The sequence below is a fragment of the Narcine bancroftii genome, chromosome 1 (assembly GCF_036971445.1).
Source record: "Narcine bancroftii isolate sNarBan1 chromosome 1, sNarBan1.hap1, whole genome shotgun sequence".
In the NCBI taxonomy this organism is placed as follows: domain Eukaryota; kingdom Metazoa; phylum Chordata; class Chondrichthyes; order Torpediniformes; family Narcinidae; genus Narcine; species Narcine bancroftii.
Window position 1 is genome coordinate 102,205,624 of NC_091469.1, and position 15,156 is coordinate 102,220,779.

The following is a 15,156-nucleotide window of genomic DNA, read 5'->3' on the forward strand; positions in this document are numbered from 1 at the left end:
TCATTGTCGGAGTGGACAGGCTTTGGCTCAAGGGGCTTGGGCAAGAAGAGACTGAGGTAGTGGTGCAGAAGTTGAAGTAAGAAAGGGCCATCCTATTCGAGGAACAAAAAGTATTCAGTAGGTAGGCAAAAGTAAGGGCTGGGTTTAGATAACATTTTTTTCCCTCGTCATAAACAATGGGAATGGTAGCCAAGGCAGGGGAATGCTCCTCTTGCAGAATGTGGGTCATCAGGGTAGCCAGCAGTATCCCTGATGACTTCATCTGTGAGTCGTGCATCCAGCTACAGCTCCTGGTAAGACATGTTAAGAAATTGAAGCTGAAGTTGGATGAACTCCAAATCATTCAGGAGGCAGAGGAGTGATAGACAGGAGTAAGTCACCTAGGAGGCAAGAGGGTAGATGGGCAACAGTCAGGAGAGGGAAAGGGGACAGGCAGGCCATGCAGGACAGCCCTGTGGCCATTCCCATCAACAAATGGTATCATTTTAGATATTATGGGGGGGAGGGGAGAGATCTGGTCTCTGGCATGGTGTCTGGTCCTGTGGCTAAGAAGGAAAGGGAGAAGAGGAGTGCTGTAGTGATAGGGGATCCCATAGTTAGGGAACCTGATAAGAGGTTCTGTGGAAGAGATCGAATACCCCAGATGGTATTTTGCCTCCCTGGTGCCAGAGTCTGAGATATCTCAGATCGAGTTCACAGCATTCTCAGGAGGGAGGGTGTTTTCATGGTCCATATAAGGACCAATGATGTGAGTAGAAAGGATGAGGAGGTCCTGCAAGGAGAATTCAGGGAGTTTGACGCTAGGTGAAGGACAGGACCTCCAGGGTCGTGATCTCCAGATTGCGACTCATGCCATGTGAGGTTAGAAAAAGGATAATGCATCTTAACACAGGGCTAAACACATGATGCAGGAGGGAGGGCTTCAGGCTTCTAGATCATTGGGCTCTCTTCCAGGGAAGATTGGTCTGTGCTGACAGGATGGTTTGCATCTGAACTGGGGAGAGGCTAATACCCTTGTGGGAAAGTTTGCTCATGGTTGCTTCAGTGGGTTTAAACTAGATTTGCAGGGGGATGGGAACTAGAGTGCCAGAGCAGATAGAGGGGTGAAGGAGTGAAAATTGCATACATCCTTAGAAGTCAATAGGTTTACGTGGTGGAAATGTTCTCAAGTGCATCTATTTCAATGCAAGGAGTATTGTAGGAAAGGCAGACGAGCTTAGCGTGTGGATTGGCATGTGGAATTATGACAATGTGGCCATTAGTGAAACCTGGTTGCAGGAGGGGTAGGACTGGTGGCACAATATTCCAGGCTTCTGTTGCTTCAAACACAATAGAACAGTGGGCATGAAAGAAGGAGAGTGGCAGGACAGCCCAGATGCCTCTTTTATTGAGGCTATATGGGTGGAGCTGAGGAACAAGAAAGGTATGACAACACTCACAGGGTTATATTATTGACCATCTAACACCCAGCAGACAATAGTCAAGTAGAATTAGAGGAGCAAATCTGTAGTGAGATAGCAGACAGCTACAGGAAACAAGGATTTGTTAGAGATTTTAATTTTCCCCAGTGACTGGGATTCCCATACTATAAAAGGGGGTGATGGTTTGGAGTTCATCAAATGTGTTCAGGACAGTTTTCTAAATCAATATATAGAGGTACCAACTAGAGAGACTGCAATACTGGATTTCCTTTTAGGAAACGAGACAGGACAGGTGACAAGTATGGGTAGGGGAACATTTTGGATCCAGTGATCATAATGCCATTAGTTTCAAGTTAATTATAAAGAAGGATGTTCTGGGCCTCAGGTTGACGTTCTAAATTGGAGAAAGTTGGGGAAATAAGAAAGGATCTTAAATGCATTGGGATAAGTTGTTTTCAGGCAAGGATGTGTGAGATAAATGTAGGACCTACAAAGGTGAAATTTTGAGAGTGCAGAGTTTTTATGTTCGGGTTAGGATTAAAGGCAAAGTTAACAGGCATTGGGAACCTTGGTTTTCAAGGGATATTAGGGTCCTGGTTCTGAAGAAGAGGGAGGTGTATAGTGGGTATAGGCAGCATGGATCAAATGATGTACTTGAGGAGTACAATAAATCTGAAATCTGAACTTCCTATAGAGAATGGTGAGGGTGTGGAATGACCTGCCAGATGAGGTGGTGAATGCAGGCTCAATTTTAATATTTTAGAAGAATTTGGACAGGTACATAGATGGGAGAGGTATGGAGGGTAATGGACTGGGTGCAGATCAGTGGGACTAGGCAAAAGAAAAGGCTTGGTATAGACTAAAGGGCCGAGGGGCCAGTTTCTGTGCTGCAATGTTCTATGGTCCCAACTTCGAGTCTGCTTTGGGAAAATTGCAAAATCTATGCTGAAAGATTAAATAACCATGAGAGCATAAGACATAGGAGCAGAAATAAGCTATTCAGCCCGAGTCTGCACTGCCATTTAATCAGGAGTTGATCCAATTTTCCCACTCAGCCCACTCCCCATAACCTTTGATGTCCTGGATAATCAGGAACCCATCAATCTCTGCCTTAAATACACCCAGAACACTGAACACCTTGAAAAGAATAACATGAGGAAAGTCAAATTGCATTCGTGAAAGCTAAATGATGTCTAACTGGTTTTCTTTGAGGATGTGACCAGACGAACAGACCATGGATACCAGTGAAGGTGGTGCATTTCAATTTTTTGCTAAAGCCCCATCCAGAAGATTAGTCATTAAAGTCAGAACAGGTTAAATCAAGGAAAATAAATGGGTAGAAAACTGGTTACACTGGACAACGAAGATATGGCTTCCTGAACACTTTTGGGGGTATTTTATGGATCTTTGGCTGCTGATCATGAAAATCATCTTAAAATTATCCTATCAGATGCTGCACATGCAACTTATTTTTGTGATTTCCTGTCATATTTTAAGTCTACTTCAAGTATTTAAAAAAACGATGTGCAACATGTCATTGAAAGTTCATTTTCTGCGTTCACACTTGAACTTCTTTCCTGCTGATCTTGGTGCAGTAACAAAACTGGTGAAAGATTTCACCAGGACATTGCGATCATGGAAAAGCAATTCCAGGGCAACTGGAATCCATCAATGCTGGCCTACTAGAGTTCAGATTTATTGTCAGGCATGGCAAAAAATAAACTGTACACAAATAAAAGAAATGTAAACAGATAACAAATGTTAACAAACTGTGCAATGCAGAGAGAGTAAAAGAAAATCAATAAAGTGACTATTGTTGGACACTGACATGAGAGGCATCAGAAGCAGAGTACAAATGAAAATCAGTGGCAAAACATTTTTAGGTTAGTTTAACTAACAATGTGTCAGCATCATTATGCAATTAAATATGTAAAATTCAATAAAAGTTAATTTAATGTTTCTCCAACTTCCAAAATGATACTGTGCATCTGAAATTATCTTTGTGTTCAGCTTAAAGTTGTCTATCACAACCCCATTTTTTTTCAGGAAGTAAATCTTTTGAAAAAATTGTCCAATGTAATTGGACAGAGAACAGTGTTGGAATGAAGGATGTTTCTCAGACTGGTGGCCATGACTAGTGGTTATTTGAGGTTGCCAATTATACAAAATTAGGTATACATGATTTGGGATAAATCCTTGGATTCCCTGTCACCTTACAGGTTAATGTCCAATTTTCCAAACAAAGTATCAATTCCTAAAGTCAAAATTCCCAAAGCAAAAGAGAAAATGTATAGTTCTGGCACCTGCAATGTTTGTACCAACTTCTTTCAAAGCCATGACAGATAGTGTGGAAATTCCATTTCATGCAATACAGGCACATGTACTCAGGCCGATGGCTCCCAAAATGAAGTAAAGTAATTGTGCAAAAGATAAAATAGGTTAGAGAAGGTCAGTCAAGCCAGTGTGGAAAAGAGGAGGAGATGAATGAAAAGGCCTTGTTCTCTTTGTAAAAATAATAAAAATTAGAAGTCATTGTACCCACTTTATTTGTCCTGTCCACAAGTATCCTGCTCCTAGACTGTATGAAGTGGAACCTGATCTAATACTGGGACAGCAAGTTCGTTCCAAAGGAAATAAAACAAACCTTCCCACACAATTCTTTCATCACAAGCTCATCAACTAAATATGTTTAACTTGACATCCATTTGTGCATTTCTCACACAATTCTGAAATAATAATCCTTGATTATTGAGCTCCTAGTATCTGATACTCTCCAAACATGGAAACCAGCAGATACTGTGCATTTACAATTTCTTCATGCCATTATTTTCTTTATTGCTATTATTTCTATTAGATTTTGAGACCTTTGAAATATCTAAATGCACCCATGACTCACACACCACTGACAATGATCACACACCAGCCAGCAGTCAGGCTTAATCTCTGAATAAACTCACCACGTTGTCCTCTGTCGTGGGTTCTGTGCTCTGCATTGAGCTGTTCCTATCGGGAAAGGTTTTGTTCTGTTTCTGTTCCTGCCATGAATCGAATGGCATTGTGTGTTTCGGCGTGTAGCTTGACAAAGCTGTATCAAAAGGTAGGAGGGAAAATGGCAGGAAAGGAAAGAAGGGGGAAAAACACTGTCAGCTTTAAGAGGAACCAGGAATTACACCAGATCATTAGTGGCTAGCTGAGCACCAAACCATTACATTCATTGCAAGTTATCCAGTGAAGTGAGAGAGATCACACCACACCTCCACCGACTCAGAATACTAGAAGCCACATGAAATATTACAAAGCTTAAAAGTGAAACAGCATTGAACTGGAATTATATGGAAGTTCAAAACGTGAGTCAGACTGTCTCAACAACAGTCTGTCTATCGGAGAACAGCTCAATGTCTGTTCTCTCAATAATGTCTTGTGTCACTACATCAAATTGCCACAGGTAGCATTGAAAATTAATGACAATTCTATTTTCCCCTTTTGGAAGAAAATCAAACATTTGTAAGATTGCTAGCCAGTGAGTGCCATGCTGAAAAAAATTGGTGAAATTAATTTGCATCAATAAAATGCTGAAGGTTCTTTCCCTTTGCAGTTTCACTGGGGCATTCTAAATGTCCCCAAAAGGCAGTGATGAAAAAGATCTGTAACCCACAATACACACCAATTCTCCATCAACCCAGCCCACACTTCAAAGTAAAAACACTGAAATGCTGGAGGAACTCAGCCTGTCTTTTCAGCATCGATAGGAGACAAAAGATATATTGCCAACATTTCATGTCTGATCCCTTCTTCAAGGAATAAGCAGAATAAGCCAGAAGCAGGAAGTCTCAGAATTCAAAAGGAGTTCATTGGATCACCAACAACTTCCAGTTCCCTGAACTCAATCACTTATATATATATATATATATATATATATATATATATACCCTCCTCCGGCTGGCAGAACTTGACCTCACCCTCAATAGTTTCTCCTTTGATTCATCCAAATTTCTCCAGGTTAAAGGGGCAGCCATGGGCCCCATCTATGCCTGCCTGTTTTTTGTTGGCTACGTTGAGCAATCCATGCAACAAGCCTAAACTGGCAAGGCCCCTCAACTCTTCCTACATCTATGTCTATTTCAATAATCCCATGATGAGCTCATTGACTTCATCCACTTTGCTGCCAACTTCCACCCTGACCTCAAATTCACTTGGTTCATCTCTAGCAACATTCCCCCTTTCCTCAATTTCTCTGTATCCATCTCAGGAAGCAAACTCTCAAGACATCTTCTAGAAACCCACCACTCCCACAGCTACCTTGACTACACCTCTTCCCACCCTGTCCCCATAAGGATTCCATTCCATTCTCTCAATTCCTCCATCTCTGTTGCATCTGTATCCAGGATGAGGATTTCCATGCCAGATCTTCAGAGATGTCCTCCTTATTCAACCATCGTGGCTTTCCCTTTTACCACCATCAACTCAGCTCTCATCTGCATATCCTCCATTACCCACACATCTGCCTGACCCCTTCTGTCCTGACACACAAGGATAGATGTCCTTTTGTCCTCATCTACCACCCCACCAGCCTCTGCATCCAACACATCCTCCTCCCTCATCGACTCCCTTGCCTACTCCTCCTTCCTCATCAATTGTCCCCTTGGGACCTACCCCTGTGACTCTATGAGGTGCTCCACCTATGCCCACACCACCTCCCTCACCACCATTCAGAGCCACAAACAGTCCTTCCAAATGAAGCAACATTTCACTTGTGAATCTGCAGGGGTCATCTACTGCATCCAGTGCTCCTGTTGTGGTTTCCTCTACATCAGAGAGACTGGACTCAGATTGGGAGTTGGCTTTGCTGAGCACCCTGGCTCCAACTGCCACAATAGTGTGGATCTCCCAGTGGCCACCCATTTAAATTCCCCATCCATTCATTCCCTTGCTGAAATGTCAGTCCATGGTCTCAAGCACTGCCAGACTGAGACCGCCCGTAAATTGGAGGAACAACACCTCATCTTCCAACTGGGCACCCTCCAACCAGATGGGATTAATATAGACTTCTCTGGCTTCTGTTAAAGCCCTTTCTTCCCTCATCGTCTCTCCTTTTGTTCAGACATGATTAATTCTTACCTCATCCCTTATCATATCCAATTAACACCTTTTGTTGGTCTCCCCCACTGTTTGAATTCTGAGACTTTCTGATATAACCTGGCCTGCTTTTGGCTTATTCTTATTCCTTGAAGGGCTCAGGCCCAAAGCATCAGCAATATATCTTTGTCTCCTACAGGTGATGAAAAGGCTGGCTGAGTTCCACCAGCATTTGGGTGTGTTTTAACTACAATCACAGCACCTACAGACCTTGGTGTTTCATACTTCAAAGTTCAAGGCCCATTACTGCACTGTATCTCTACATTTAAAAATTAAAACACACATCTTGAATCTGTACAGCAAACAATGCAGTGAAGCATCCTAACTACTGTTCAGTTGTGTTAAGACTGCCTACCCCAATTTCAAACACATACCACACTTGTGACAGAGCTAAATTGATTGTAAGTGGGAAAGAAGTTTCCTTTGGTTTGGAATTTCTAGAACAAAGGCCTAACCTTAGCATATTACAGTCAGAGTTTCACAGCAGAGAAACAGATCAGCCATAATCTTACTAAATGACAAAACAGGTACAATGGGCCAGATGGCCAACTCCAGCTCCTGTTTCTCATGTTGTTAAACAGCCCCTTCAGCCCAACTTGACCATGCCAAACAAGTCGTCTTCTCAGTCTAGTCCTCTCTCCCATGTTTAGCCCATAGCCCCCTATACCTCTAAGTTTTTACTTCAACATGTGTCTGCAGACTTTCGTGTTTTACTTCCATAGCCCTCTAAACTTGTCCTATCCATGCACCTGTTTAAATTACTTTTAAATATTATAAATGTATTCACTCCTACCACCTCCTCTGGCAGCTATATACCCACCGTCCCATGCTTGAAAAACATGCCCCTCAGGACCCTTTTAAATCTTTCCCTTTTCAGCTTAAATCAATGGCCTCTATTTTTAGATTCCCCAACACGGGGTAAAAGATAATGACTACTAACCTCATCTATGTGCCTCATGATTTTATGAACCTCTCACCTTCTAGGGTCCAAGTAAAAAAGTCCCAGCCCATCTAGCTTCTATTTTATAATTTAAGCTGCCAGTCCTGGTAATGTTCTTGTGAATATTTCCGGCACATTTTTCAGCTGACTGACATCTTTCCTACAGCTGAGTGACTCAGAACTGCACACAGTATTCCAAGAGCATCTCACCAACATCTTGTATTCCTGTCCTCAATGTCCTGACAAAAGGCAAGCATGCCCAATGTCTCATTCACAACTTTGTCACCTTTCTCACCACTTCATGGAAATTATGTACCTATACCCCCTCTATTCACCAACACTCGCTGGGACCTTCCATTTTATTACTGGGGAAGAACTTTTAAGTCTTCACATAGAGTGGTGAATCTGTGAAATTCTCTGCCATGGATGATGCTGGAGGCTAAATCACAGCATACAAGAGGGAGGCAGACAAATTTCTAGATGAAAAGGCTATCAAGAGGGATACTACACAGAAATCATATATAGGATCAACCATGATTGTATGGAGTGTGCAGCAAGCTTGAAGGACTGAATGGCCCATGTTTAACATCTTCGCCAGTCATGGACTCTCCATTCAACACAATTCTACACCTCAACCAATCACCTTCTATTTAATTAATCCACACTGATAAATGTGATCTGATATGATTGACTTTAGTCAATTACACAACTGTGTAGTTAAGTTGCTTCCTCTCATCAAACCCAGATAATTAGTATTTACTACCATTTATTTATTTTTATTTTCTTAGATACATTCACCTCTCCATCTTGCACAAGTCCTCCAGTCTGTACAGATCAATAAATGTTTTCATGAATCAATTCTAACTGCATGATCCTAGAGCTACTTTGCTTACATTTACATTGTAATCTGAGGCTCAAAAAAGCAACTGGCCTGCCACTAATAAACTAAAGACCAAAACAGCTCTGTTATAACCTCTATTTCCAACTTTCATTTCATCTTAATTTTTTTTCTTTCCATTTTCTTGGCTTTTTTCACATTCTAGCTATCTACACCTATGTGCAATATTTAAATGCACACTTGCAGTGTGCATTATAGCCACTAGATGATGATCCATTTCTGCCAGGAAAAAGCCAAGTTTGCAACTGATGGTTTGAGGGAGCACATGAAAATAAATGCTGAAAGTTAGCTATTCAAATGGGAAAAAAATGTATTTGGACTTGCACATCTAGGCATATTTTATAGTAATTCAATGTTTTTTAAAATTCTTTCTCAAGATGTTGATGTTTTTGGCCAGGCCATTGTTAGTTGGGCTATTTCAGAGGGCAAAATCAAACATCCATTGTTGCGGTACTGAGATTAGGCCAGTGTGCAGGTGCAATTTCTAACAGTGACTATTGAGAGTGTCCTGACTGGCTGCACCATTGCCTGGTATGGGAGCTGCAAAGGATTCACCCAAGGTCTATACAGAACATCATCAAAAAGGTGAGAAGATCACTGGAGTCTCCCTTTCTTCAACTGGCAACATTTACCAGAAACGTTGCTTAAATACAGCCTCTAAGAATTATAGAAGACCATTTCCATCCAGCACACAGTATCTTTGACCCACTACCTTCAAGGAGGAGGTACAGAAGCATCAAAATCAGGATTGCCAGGCTGGGTAATAGCTTTTCCCCCACAGGCTGAGAGATTGATGAACAGTATCCAGTAAGCGAGCAAATAATCCCAAAAATATTATTATATGTTTATTTTGAATTACATCTTTATGTAGATCTGATTTTGTGTTGTGTATTATGGTGGATGTGTGAGCACCATGGTCCAGAGAAACAGTTCCATCCGGTTGCATATGAACAGTCAGATGATAATCAATTTGAATTCTCATCCACAAAAAAAATTACACAAAAGCCAAGAATTACTTCCCCTCTCCCATGCCTACCTTTTATGAAGTTAGTGCTGCATAAACTAGGATATTGTTGACAAGAGCCTTTCCTTGCATCAGCAGATGACATTCAGTTAACACTTTGCACTTTGTGATCACAGCAAGTTCCTGGTTTATTCTATCTATGAGCTCCAGTAGTCAATCTAACTACCACCTTTGTCAAAGAGATTCTCTGCTCCCCAATCTGGAAAAGCTGCTTTTGTGAAGGTGGACAGTGGACGTGTGAGTTATAACCTTCCATTACTACAAGGACTGCTCTGCAAGAGCCCCGCAGTGAATGGGAGAATCAGTGGCTTTGCACAAATCAATCCACTGAACTATTCCTGAATCAAAGGTGAGGTGATGTGTGCAAAAGAAAAGGGCATCAGCAAGGACAATGGCCCAGCTAATGGAGCAGGTTCCTCACCGCACCAGACCCCTAGGCAGACTCTTTTTTAAAGAGTGTAAAATTTTAGTGCTTTATAACTAAATAGGTAATTAAACTTTTTTTTTTAAAGCCGACAGTGGTTCTTCACTCAACAATCAAGACTTCAACATGTGCAAATATTATATGATGGACTTACATCAGCTGGAATGGAATGGAGTTAGTGGCTACTGAAAATCACAAATTGCTCTAGGAAATCTCATCATGCCTGCAATATCCTTGCAGAATAAAAGAAAAGCAAGTTGAAGTTCATTATCTCCCAATTGCACAAGTACAACCTGATGAAACAGCATTCTCCAGTCCTCATTGCAAAACACACAGACACACACACACAACCACACATAAAACACATTCAGACAAACAATAAATAATAAATATTATTTAGTAAATTTGAGTGTCTCGGGTGGTTAGCGTAAACAGATCCTTTGGTCATTCAGCATTCCCACTGTCCATGGGAAGAAGCTGTTCCTCAGCCTGGTGGTTCTGGCCCTGATACTCCTGTATCTCTTTCCCAGTGGGTGTAGCTGTGTGTTGGGTGGAAGGGGTCCTCAATGGTTTAGTGCGCCTTCTCAAAACAATAATCCCGGGACATCACTTCGATGGGGCAGAGGGGGACCCTAGTGATCCTCACAAGGATATATCAACAAGAATACATGAAGCACTTTCAAACTTGTGGTGAACAAAATCTCTCTTTCTGCAAACTTTAAGATAAAGTTGGAACAGAACAGTACAGTCGTGGATATAGAGGGATGATGGAATGCCGGTGTTGAGTCTGATTGTGGAGGAGACGTTGTTACCCATCTTCACCAATTGCAGTCTGTTAGACAGGAAGTCATGGATCGAGTTGGTGGGGGGGGGGGGAAGGGGGGTGAGGGGTGGGGGCATTGTGGCCTGCATCTTGAAGTTTGGAAATTATTGACTGACACTGAAGGCAAAGCTATTGTCTATGACTCTTTTTGCTATGGTTCCTTGTGTGTTGTACTTTGCTGGGAATGCAGTCTAAACTGTAATCATTTGGCTCACATTTTAAGTTCTAATAGGGGTTTGCACCTTCTCCATGACCACAAGTTTCCTCCAGGTGCTCCAGTTTCTTCCCACATTCCAAAGATGTGTGGGTTGGTGGGATACTTGGCAGCTGTAAATTGGTCCTAGTGTGAAGGTGAGTGGGAGTCTCTGGGGAAATCTGATGGAAATATGGGGAAAACAAGAAAAGATATAAATACAGTAGAAGTCCAAAAACCTGAACTGCTTAGGGATAGAGTCGGTTTGGATTTTCCAGATTCTCAAGCAGTATTTTTTAAATTCATATTTAAAGAGGAAATAAAGAAGTGATGAACAGGTGAAATTTGATAATTTATTCATTAGCAAATGCAGCATACTTTATTTATCAAAATGAGCAGTTTTAAAGAAAAATAGAGTGGTTGCTTGTTGCCACTGTGCATCTGTGGCACTTACGTATGCATGCACAGAAAAGCCTGCTAAATTTTAAACGTTTGAATTTTTGAAAAGTCCAGATTCTAGGGTGGGCTGGATTTCTGGACTTCTGTAGATGAACTTAGTCGGCTGAAGGGCCTGACTTATGTTGTATCTCCCTGAGATTCTCAACTTATGAACTGCACGGGGTCAATACTCTGCTGCTCTGATGAACAGTGTGATTTGTTTTCAAATTAAAGTACTTTGAATGCCAAAGACTGAATTTAGTTCTTATTACAGCCATCCTTGTGGATTCTCTGCTAGAAGATAGTGCCACAATTAGTGTAGTGGTTAGCGCAAAGCTGTTACAGCACCAGCGATCAGGAGCAGGGTTCAAATCCTGCGCTGTCTGTAAGGAGTTGGTACTTTCTCCTTATGTCTGTGTGGGTTTTCCCCAGGGGCTCTAGTTTCCTCCTACCCCGGGGTTGTAGGTCAATTGGGTGTAATTGGGCGGAACAGGTTCATGGGCCAAAAGGGTCTGTTACTGTGCTGTCCTGTATACAGTTCCTAATCTTTTTTTTTATTGCTCAACTGAGACCATTAATGTACTGTGAGCCACCCTGCAACCAGGTGATGGGTAGGAAGCATGGACACTACCAAAATGTCAATTGTCACCAGAAAATGAAGAGTTTGGCAGAAGGCCTTCATTCAGTGAAGCAAGAGGGAGATCCTTGGGCGATAATCTGGGTATGTTGGATTCGCTTGTGATAGGACCAGGCACCCAATAGTTTCCCATGACTCCCATTTGGACACATACCTGAGACTGCAGTATTAGTCCGTATGGGGCTGCTTGCAGACGTGGGAGAACTGATGTAACTGGGTCGTGGAAGAAAGGTCATCACAGTTTGCTGCTCATCTTCATCCTCACTCACTTCAGATTCCTCCTCTTGAATCAATGAGTTCTCAGATGGGTACTCAAATGTTGTGTGCAGATTAGACTCGTTGAAAGAAATCTTCATCTGTAGAGGGTTAAAAAAGAGATGATTAAAAGCTTATTTGGACTTCAAATAGTCTTTCTCCATAATAGATGCTCAGTTTTATCTGTTGAAGAAAATTTCAGCAGGAAGAAACACTGTGGCACAGCAAGAGCCAAAAGTGAGGAGGCCAAATGTGAGCCAAGGGACAGGATAGATTGAGAGTGTGAGGAGCTGGGAGCTAGGACAGAGGACGAAGGGCCCAAATACTGCTGAAAAACTGCCTGCCATTGCAAAATAGCACTGGATCATTACACCAAGTTTTTTTTAAACTTAAATGAAGATTATGAATTATACAGACAATGGGAAAGATACAACTTAAACTAGGCTCATAAATTAGTTTTTCAATATTGTAGTCAGACAGCCATGATATTAATGCCAAGGCTTAATATCATTTATGTTTATCAGTATATTCAGTAGCATGATCAATTATTAGCAGTGGTAGCTTAGTCCTGGCAAATGCACACCCAAAGCAATGGTGGACTCCAGGATGTGTGAAACAGCACAGGTAAAAGGGGCTTCATCAGCTGGAGCTGATATTGCCACACTGCATCCATGAAGACAAGAGCTGAGCTACACAGATTGCACCAGTTTCAAGACAGTCCTCCCAGAGCTCAACATCACCCAAAGAGGAGCAATAGGTCCAAGTGGGTACACAAATTCGCATCCTGCTCTCTGACTCACAGCTGGAGACAAGCCCGAGTTTTCAATGGTAGTTCAGCAATGACATTGGCATAGGGGTTCCCAACTGTTAGAGCATAACAGGAGAGCATATACAGCATAGCAAAAGGGAGTACTTCAATTGCACCGACAGATCAACTGAGATATGAATCAGTGTACAGTCAACCCACCCCCCACCCCGGTATCCGGTACCTATGAAGATTGGTAGATGCATTTTCTGGTTTTTCTCGATTTTTTTTTGCCGGTTGCTTGAATTCCAGATAACAGTGGTTTTTTACTGTATTTTGAAAGCCCTTTAACCCAAGATATCACTAGCTTAACAAGAAGAGTGATAGTTCTCGACTAATGAAAGGTGGGCAGGCATCAGGAAGTCTTCCCAGTTGGAGAGGATTGTGCTGGTAATCAGAACTCAATTAAGTTGTGTATTGATAGGGGAAGGGGAAAGAGACATAGTCCAGCAAACATGCACCTGAAACCATTCTAGCAGATAAAGAAGTGAGGAAGCATTCAAAGAGACAATGAGAGCTCAGAGATATTCTCAGGACTGCAAAAGCCGAAGCCTCATTGAATGTCAAAATGTTATACACAGTGATGTCAGGAAAAATGGGAATCTTACACAAAACTGGGATCTGACCACTGCAGAATCCGAGAGAATTAGGAAGTACAAAATACAGGATGAAAATTTAAAGGAAATTAGGACGAGTATGCAAAAAAGATAAAGCAGTTTTAATATCACGATAAACAAGCAAATGGTGGTGAGTAGCAGGGGTAGGTAAGGGTGCAGAGACTGAGACAAGAAGGCATTTCAACCTCATGCCTATTCAACAATGCCAATCTTTGACCTCCAAGCCAATTTCCATCACAAAGCCCCATGTCTCTCTATTCCTTTAAATATCCACATACGTGCTTTTACTAGCAAATCGGCCACCTGAACTAAGAGAGACAGACTGCAGAAAGTGACCGACTAAACTTCATTAAACTGCCTTCCACAACAGAAGGGTCGGAAGAGTTTTGCAGTGACCAGCATAATTAATGTGCAACAGGTGTCAGGGGTCATAGGCAGGGGAGGGAACAGTACCAACACACTGAGGTAGGAGTAAACTCAACATTGAAAGGTAAATGCTAAAGGCCATGCTATTCAACAACTTAAGTTATCAAGTTCAACTTTATTCGTCATTTTAAAATCATCCTATAAAGCAGTGCCACAGTAAAAGAAAAATGAGATAATGTTTCTCCAAAACCATGGTGCTACATTAAAAACAGCACAAGCTACAAAAACAGCGTACGTACAGGAGCACCAAGTCCGAAAAGGCCACTGCGAGCGACTGCCATACCGCCATCTTGGACCTTAGCCACCACTATATCCCTGCAGAACACTAAAACATCACCAAAATAAACTATTTCTCTTTCACTAAAACTAGAATTTACACAAAACTACTCAAACTATCTACAAAAACAGTACTACAATACATTAATTATCAAAATCTAGGCAATGGGCAGTAAAGACAGGTTGCAATATCATTAGACTTTAGATGTTAAAATGTCCACTAGCTTGAATGAAGCTACACTACATCTTAGGCCAGGTTTACCAGAATCTGCTGGACTCTAGATTCTGCCAGCTTGAGAGGAAACCGCCGCACAGTTCACTGTCTCTCAAAATCCAAAGCCTCAGGAACATCTGCCATGAGGCCCTGCGGTCCAGGTCGACTCATCCTCCAGGACCCTGAACCGGGAATACAACTCTGCTGCTCCGCTGCTCCAGACACCGCAGAACACCTCCTTCGACTACTCTGCGCCATCTCCTCAACCACTGGCAACAAACAAAGCCGACACCGAAGACCGAAAGCCACATCTCCACAACAAAGGCTTGGTCCCCTCAACTGTCAAGGCCACAATGGAAACTCCCATTCCCTCAGCAGTTGAGTCTGCCCAATTCGCAGCTTCTTCTCTGAGGTCTGCTCTTGCTTGGTGATTCCCTTATTGCAACACCTGTATCATGGTGTTCTAATGTCCATCTTCATCCAATCAAAGATTGTGCGTGGCACCTACTTGGGGAGTTGCTGTAGCACTAGGTCTGGAGAGGCTGCTGCAGGCTGTGCCATGCCGCCATCTTGGACACAAATAAATGATTGTAGTTTAAAAATCTAGCTGTTTGCATGATACACAAATG

General features: G+C 42.1%; 1 protein-coding gene across 1 annotated transcript in view; it reads right to left on the reverse strand.

The window, feature by feature from the left end:
* Positions 1 to 15,156, reverse strand: part of tprn (taperin) — a 106,268-nt gene that overhangs the window by 4,879 nt on the left and 86,233 nt on the right. The window contains exons 2-3 of the mRNA XM_069934559.1: positions 12,089 to 12,290; positions 4,379 to 4,506 (exon numbers count right to left, since the gene is read on the reverse strand). Coding sequence (XP_069790660.1) covers positions 4,379 to 4,506; positions 12,089 to 12,290 — 330 coding nt within the window. The remainder of the gene's footprint in view (positions 1 to 4,378; positions 4,507 to 12,088; positions 12,291 to 15,156) is intronic.